At 44.1% G+C, this 8,384-nt stretch overlaps 1 protein-coding gene across 1 annotated transcript in view; it reads right to left on the reverse strand.

The window, feature by feature from the left end:
* MAN1A2 (mannosidase alpha class 1A member 2) overlaps window positions 1–2,356 on the reverse strand; it is a 162,501-nt gene extending 160,145 nt beyond the window's left edge. The window contains exon 1 of the mRNA XM_004420607.3: window positions 1,322–2,356. Within this exon, the coding sequence (XP_004420664.1) occupies window positions 1,322–1,623 (302 nt within the window). The 5' untranslated portion in view covers window positions 1,624–2,356. The remainder of the gene's footprint in view (window positions 1–1,321) is intronic.
* Between the last annotated feature and the right edge of the window lie 6,028 nt (window positions 2,357–8,384).

Genomic DNA, 8,384 nt, shown 5'->3' on the forward strand with positions numbered 1-8,384 from the left:
GGTTCAGCCAAAAGTCAAAGAACCAACAAGCAAATAATGAATTAACTAGATTGAGAAAAAGGAAAAACCGGCTTTCATTACAACAGTGCACTTTCCCAAGTATTTAACTTTTGTTCACATTTGAAGCTAAGCTTTTTCAAAAACCTGGTGCTTGATAAAAAGTTAAAACTAAAGTCAGTTGAAAACAGAATTCAAGTATATGATTTTTTTCACATAGTCAAAAATTATTTTAAGAAATAGAGAAAAAAGGGGAAAGATTTAACAGGTAAAAAAAAAAAAAAATGTAGGTTTCAAAAAGTAGAGTACTTTCCCAAATTCTTCTTTTGATACAAATTACATAAATGACTTAAAGGGAATGTAACTAGCGCTCCCATTTTATCCTAATTTGGGTATACTCTCCCAAGAGCTCACTTCAGATTTGATGATTTGAAAGAATGCTAACTCTTCAATCAACCAAATTCTAACAGTTAACTTGACACACTCCATCTCTTCACATTAAAAAAAAAAAAGATCAGAGCAAAATTAAATTAAAAAACATAATCAAATCTTGTCTACAAGACTCACAAAGTGAAATGATTTAAGATTCAAAGGTATCTTTTAACTTAACTGATTCTGTAAAGAACACCAAAACACATCCCCTGAAAATAACAAAAATCAGGATATTTTTGCATGGTAAGAAATGATAGGTATATTCTCCTCATGTTTGTCTTCCTAAAAAGCTAAGATTCACTACTAAGCTTTAACTACAAGCCAGAGAATGAGTGCCCTTTGGGAAAGAACAAACCCATAGGAGATGTCAGGATTCTATGGATCTATTTCCCAGGGTGGCACAATGACTGAATGCAACACATTCTTAAGAAAGGAAGGCACAGCATACGTTCCTATTGCTTTAGATTAAGTTTGCATATCTCCATTTCCAATTTTTCACATCAGACACAACATCTCTGAGCACAAATGTTTCTCCTATATAAAACGAAGGACCTGGACTTAAGATGGGCCTCTAAGCGTCCTTCAGTTTATGGTTCTATTCAACCATGTTAAAACGCTATCTTTCTGAATTATTTTTAAATAAGTTAATGTTTATACATTAGTTTGATGTTTTATGTCTCACATTTTAAACTTATTATTTGAATGATCTCTAATTTGAAATGTATTTCATTGCTCAAATTAGAAGAATTCAGTTGTGAAATAACAATGCAACTCTTACAACTCAGGGAAAATTACATTCAAAACTACAATGGGAAAAAATGACCGATTTGACGCAATAAGCCATACCTTGCTCTGCCAAATGTTAATACCAGAACTTCTGAAATAAACAAACCTGTGTCTATGTTCATCGGGTCCATGGATCAGGAAGACTCCAGAGTTCTTAGCCCCTTTGCCGGCATCTACATGAGGAATTAACACATCTTCCAAACCCAGATCAAAGCGTTTGTGTTTCGAAGAGTCCGGAAGGAAGAAGAATGCCCCAAAACACAGGGTGATGAAGGCACTTAGAATAAGGAGGAGGATAAACTTCTCAGAGAGTCTCAAAGTGGCCCTGTGATGTGGGAAGGAAGGCGGCCCCAGGTTCAGAGGTGGTATCCTTCGTCCGGAGAGGGGCAGCAGGGCTGGGGTAGTCATCGTTTACGCTCTTAGAATATTTTATAAAGTTCTCATCTTATATCAAATGCACAATACATTGAACGGTCTTCAAAATCTTGGCAAAAATGGGGAAACTCAATTTTTCTCCTCTTAAAGGACTGTTGTGCTTTTTTAATAGGGCACCTCTTTCACGCTCGTCCAATTACATTCAGAAACGCGTGCGGCCCCCAAACGATCACTAGTTTACTGTTCTATTTTCTTTGCCATTTGGCTTTCAGTACCTCCTCGAGTTACAAGTCCCCTCTTCATTCTGAAGGGTAGAACAGGCAAGCAGCACTGCAGAGACGATGCAAGGTGGGTTCTTCCATTCCTGCACCCAGCGAGATGCTCCAATGTGCTCTCCCGCCCCAAAAGGGAGCCTGATGAGGATGCGAGGAGTTGTAGAAGGTCCACTTAACCCCCTCTGCGGCTGCGATTCCAGGATCTCTTCACCTCAGCGGTGGAAATATAAGGGTCTGCTCGGAGGTCCGCCCACGGGGAGGCAGGAAGGGCTCCCACCTCGCTGAAGCCCAAGCAGCGGCGCCAGGAGAGGCAGCAGGAGGTCTCGGACGCCCGCGCCTCCCGACGCTGCCCCCAGGCTCCGGGCCCCCGCGCGAGCTCCGACGCTGCCGCTCGACGGCCGGCGCGAAGGGCATTCGCGTCCGAAATACCGGCCCTCGCAGCGGCCGCCGCCGCCGCTGTTGCTACCGCCCGGCTCTGTCAGGAGCGGAAGTTCCTCCTCCTGCGGCCACTGAGCAGCGCCGGCGTGCGCGGGGGGAGGGGAGGCGCGGCGGCCCCCGCCCGGCTCCTCCTCCTCCTCCCCGCCGCCGGTTAAGTCAGCGCTGGCGCCTGCTCCGCGAGCGAGGCCGCCGCTGGGAAGAAGCCGAGCCGCGGCCCCTCGGTCCGAGAGCCTGGGGCAGGCGCCTGCTCATTCCTCGCCCAGCCCTGGGGAGGCGGCGGCCCCGGGCGCGCGGGAGCAGCGGCGCCGGGGGCGGGGAAAGGTCGGCTCCGGCTCCTTCCTCCCGGTCGCCGGCCGCTGTGGGGCCTCCTCCGCGCTGCCTCCGGTCGGCGCAGCGGCTCGCTCGCAGCGGCGGCGGCTGCGGGAGAGGCAGCGCGTCTACGCGGTGCGGGGCTGCGGCCCGGGCCTCGTCCCTGCCTCCCTCGGCCCAGAGAGCGCAGAACGGCCGGGCGCCGAAACCCCTTGGGCACGCGCCTGAGAGGGCCCGCGGTGCGGGTGGCGGATGGCGCGAGCCGGCCTGCCGGCCCCGACTCGCGAGTGGGCGTCCCCGGGCGGCGGAGTGTGAGGTGCGCGCGCACGCTCCCGGCCCCGCCGCCGCCGCCGCCCCTCCCCCGGCCGCGCTCGGCCCTCGCGCCGCTGCGGGCTCCGCCGCCCGCGCGCCCCCCGAGAGCCTGCTGCCGCCGTCTGGGCGCGCGAGGGGAGAAGGTCGCCCGTCTGCGCTTCCGTCATAACTTCACCGGTGCCAAGCGCTTTGCCATCGCCAGCTTTTCGGGGTTGACCCGGCCTTTGGGCGAGAAGGAGGAGGGTTCGGGTCGCGAAGGTTTACTGCAATTAAGGGTTACTGGAATTAACGGGTTCTGACGGCTAAGGTTAACGTTTAATCTTGCTCTGTGGAAGTCTTGTCTTCCATTATAGACTGTTGGTCCCTAGTGCTCAATGACAGGGTCTTAGACGTCTTCCATGCAGTCCGTGTGCACGTTGTTGGGCACCTCAGGCTTGATTCTTCAGTGCTGAGCACCAACTATGTGCCAGGCTGTGTGTTAAAAATAAAATGGCGATCTTGCCCTTTTGATTAGGATTGCTTCCTGAGGCGTCTATGATAGCAACCTAGGTGACCCTATATGACAGCAGCCTGCTCCTAGTTCAATTTCTGGAAGACGTTCTGGCGCCGTCTTCTTCACACTCCCCACCACCACCCCTCGCAGAAAAGAGAGAAGTGTGAAGGAGGAGGTGCTAAAATCCAAAAAGACAGTATTGTTTAAATTCAGGCTTAAAAGCAATCTGAGTCAATTCTGTTATCCGTAGTATTGAGAAGAACCATGTGATTAAGTACAAAAAGTTTCTCTAATATATATTCTCGCTTCCAATTTACTTGCAGATTGTGTTTTATTCTAATATTAAGTTGTCATTCCCTCAGCACATCCTTACTGGTAACTGGGAATTGGAGAAATTAAATGGCAGGGGAAGAAAGGTCAGCCTTAGGTTAAAAATTAAGCAAAAACTCCTCATGTTCGTTGGCACAATTCAAAGTACATTCCAGTCTACACTATTTCCAGAAGGTCTGCATGTCTAACTACCTACCATATGACAAAAGAAGTCATTGTCATTGACCTTGCTTCACCAAATAAAGACATAAAAATGTTAAAGGCCACCTGTCACGAGTTCACCCAGTCAGGCTGGCAGTAAAGAGTGCCCAATCCAAAGTGAGATTTGTGCTGGACACTCATGAATAGTAAATGTAGGAAACTCCCTGCCTTCCTAGTGTGTCTTTATAAAATGAGCCAATTTTATAAGTTTCTAATGCTGCGCCTCTCTGTAAGCCAAAGGAAAAGAAACACTTTGGTTTCCTACTGTTGAAGTTATTATTTTCTGTGAAATAGAGGGGAATTTCAGGGGAAATAAATATTGACCTCTAAATGAAATAGTGAGTTATGCTTACCAGTCTTGAAAAGTGAATATTTCTAGGTTGACACCAAATCACTAACCACAGAGATATCATTATATGAAAAATACCATAAGCTAGTTGACAAGTGTAACTTAAGCAGGCTCAACTTCACAGCCAGTGAAGAAGGCTTATATGTGCCCCTCCTATTTATTGCCCTTACTTGTTTTGCAAAATTCATTTTTCCTTCAGGAGAGTAAAAACATCATTGTTTAAATTAGGGGTTATTGCACATGTCCAACTGCAGTCTGCAATTCCAAGGCCATTGATGGTGTTACCAGTTATTTCATTATACAGTAGTCCCCCTTATGCACAATTTTGCTTTCCGTCCTTTCAGTTACCTGCAGTCAACTGTGGTCCGAAAATATTACATGGAAAATTACAGAAATAAACAATTCGTAAGTTTTAAATTGCGTGCTATTCTGAGTAGCGTGATGAAATCCTGAGCCATCCTGTTCTGTCCCACCCAGGACGTGAATCATCCCTTTGTTGGATCTCCAACCATCGACATCATTATAGCTAGATGATCCTCCTCACATGTGGTTAGAAGGTCAATAGTAGCCTAATGCTGTGTTACAATGCCTGCGTCATTCACCTCACTCCATCTCATCACATATCATCTCACGTCATCATGAGAGGGGTGAGTACAGTAGAGTAAGAGATTTTGAGAGACCACATTCACACAACTTCTATTACATTATATTGTTATAATTGTTCTATTTTATTATTAGCTATTGTTGTTAATCTTTTACTGTGCCTAATTTATGCTTTAAACTTTGTCATAGGTATGTATGTAGAGGAAGAAATAGAGTATATATAGGGTTGGTACTGTCCATAGTTTCAGGCATCCACTGCGGGTCTTGGAACGTATCCCTCGCAGATATAGGGGGACTATTGTAATCCTACACCAGCATCAAAAAGTATTGTGTGTGTGCGTGTGTGTGTGTGTGTATTCTCTTCTAAAGACTAGTTCCCTCTCAAATGAATTTTAAAAGAATCAGTACTGTTTTGCTGGGGGTTTTTTAAAGCAAGTTGCAAATTTATTCATAAATTATGATTACAATTATATAAAAATATGCATATAAAAAGACTAAAAGGAAATATTTGAAAAAGATTATAGCCATTGTGTTAACATGTTGACATTACATATGATTTTTTCCCTATATGTTCTGTATGTGTTACTTTTATAAATAATTTTAAAGAAACTGGTACTTCTCAACTTCTCAAAGTTAAGGTCAGATTTGAAATAGGTGGACTCAGTTGTATCAAGGTGAACACACATCCAAGGGCAAGCAACAGAAAGCAGAGAGTACGTGAAATAAATGAATATATATATGCATATATCTATACGCAACGGGGAAGAATCTCGTTCTAGAGAGCGTGAAGAGAATTTTTCGTTTTCGTTGATCAAAGGCATAAACAAGATTCCAAAGTGGCAGATAAAGTGATTTCCCTTTTACAAATCCATATAAATTAATTAATATTTTAGGAAATTAGAATTATTAAATTCCTAACAAAACAAAATTCTCCCCTACATATTTCAGATTTATAGGACTATGACTGAGATCCACTTATGTATTACAATGTGAGTTATTTGTATTTGTTCAATCATATGGTAACTTTTCCATTATCGAAACAATTTTAACATCTATTATACACACACATACACACACACACCATCTAGCTCTGCTTTAAGTGAAAATGAACTCATATGCTAGAGGGAAAAAAAATACAGCTGGTATACAAAAATAGCCTTTTGATTTATTTAACCTGTTCCTTCTTAGTTTCAACTGGTTCCCAAAGTATCCAAGGAAGATGTTCAAGGAGAAATTAACAGACATGACCACTAAATGTACAGAGAAATAACCAGGCTTAGGCCATGCTCTCTCCACTCTTGCATTCTTCTATGAAGCCTTTTTCCTCAAATGTCAGGGATAAGCTGAAGTTCAATGTTATGAAGCTCTCAGGTTAGCTCTGTGAAAGTCAACAAAGCCAAAAAAGCTTCAGCTGTCTCTCTGAGCCAAAGTATTTGAGGCTCACTTGCTCATAAAAGGCATATTTGTTATAAGGACCATTGTATGACATACCCTCTACTAGGTGCTAGCGATTTAGTGAAGTACGAATCCCTCTCTCAGTGAGCTTCAGGTCTGGTGTGGGGAGATAGGTGAGCACTGACAATTACATGACAGGGAAGAGTGCTGTTAGAATCAAGCCCCGGGGGCTCATGGGAGCACTGAAGGGGCACCAGAGTGAGGGTAGGGAGATTGGCAGTGTGTCAGGGAAGGTTCCTGGATCAAGTGCCACCTGAGTTGAGCCTTTATTTAAGCAGGAGGAAAGAAGGGTGGTGTTGCAACGCAGCAAGCAGAACATGCACAGGCACCCCTAGCTGCTTTTTCCTGACACTTATCCAGAACCCTCCCCGGCTTTACTCTGCCAATAAATAGCTTGCCTGACCCTAATCCCCCGATACTCTTGAACTGGGAAACTGAAATTGTTACCACACAAAATTGGGGTTCTCTTGCCGAATGGGCATAAACAAGCCAATTAATTACAGCATTAGCCTTTGGGAAAAGAGATCAGGTTTATTCTGCGAGATGGATCTGCAGGGGGACAGGGGGCCTGTGCCCTCAGGTCTGTCTCCCTGATTCAGGATTTGGGGAGAAATTTAAGAGGATAGGGAGAACAGGCTGGCACGTGGAAACACTGGCAGGACAGGTTTTGATTGATAGGCTTCAAGCATTTATGGTAAGGTTCTAAACATTTATGATGAGGTGGAGAAGGAATTTTATCACAAGATCCTCCCGACTGGCAGATCGCTGGCTTCTGCTAAGACTCCATCTTTTAAGTTCCAGTCACGTCCCCGTCTTTTGGTTCCGTGGGGAGGAGAATCTTTGGTGCTGCGATCATTTCAGGTCAAGATTTCTTCTTCTGCACATGCTCTGGCTACGTGACTTTTCAAATTTTCTGAAAGACAATTCTTAATCACTCTGTTGATAAGAGATGGGGTTAGTTGAACTGGTCCTGGAGGGCCCGCCAAAAATTTTCAAATTTTAGAAAAACATATGATTTTGTAAACACATTGCTAGGGCCTCTCCCAGGGGCTAAGACAGGGCCAAACAAAGAGGAACCCATAAGCTTAAGCTTCACTGGGCTCACAGTAAATCTACTTCTGCTCTGGATCCAGCCATATCTAAGGCTAGTTCATGCTTTGAAGTTCTCTTCTTTGAACTTTGCAAGCCTGTTGATTTCTTTTTCAGTCAGAATTAGTTTCTGTGGCTTGCCATGTAAAGAGTCTTGACTAATACACAGCATGTCTTTGCATAAAGGTGCTATGGCTGCCGGTAGTATGTGAAGCATCAGTAGTTTTACAAGTGTTAAGGGACCAAGGACCAGAAGGAACCCACTCTTTCAGATGGTCAACAGGCTTGGGCCAGGGACAAAAGTGGGGTAGAACCAAGAGAGAGCAACTGTCTTCTTGGGCATCCAAGGGGAGAAGACCTAAAATTGAAAGTGACAGCAGAGGTATATCAAACTTAGCAGCCCCTACAGAAACCTTCAAAATTGGATTCTATATCCACCTTTATAAAGAGCAATCTGATGCCAAAGGAGGTTAACTGTTCTTTATAAATCCTCATATTAATGTTGTTTTTAATCCACTCCAGGCAGTTAGCTTGAGAATATATTTCACTGATTTATATATTCATTTATTAAATATTATTGAGCATCCACTCTCTGCTGGTAGTATGCTGTGTTCTAGATATTCAAAGATGAATAAAACATGGGAGGCAGCTGCATATGATGAAAAGAATATAGGCTAGAGGAATAAAAGAATATAGGAACTAGAGAATCCTGGGCCTAATCCTGTCTCCACTATTTACCTGTGTGGTCTTGGAAACATTGGAAACCTTCCTTATGCTTAGTTTCTTCATCCATAGATTAAAATAACAACACATACCTCATAGGATTGTTATGAGGATTAAAGGAGATAATGTATGTGATAGTGCTTCCCCCATAGTTGAGATACCATAAATATTTATTATTATTTTTATTATAGGCATCAGGATGAGTAGGAATTGGCAG

Source organism: Ceratotherium simum, chromosome 2 (assembly GCF_057802395.1).
Source record: "Ceratotherium simum simum isolate JZ-2026a chromosome 2, ASM5780239v1, whole genome shotgun sequence".
NCBI classification, from domain to species: domain Eukaryota; kingdom Metazoa; phylum Chordata; class Mammalia; order Perissodactyla; family Rhinocerotidae; genus Ceratotherium; species Ceratotherium simum.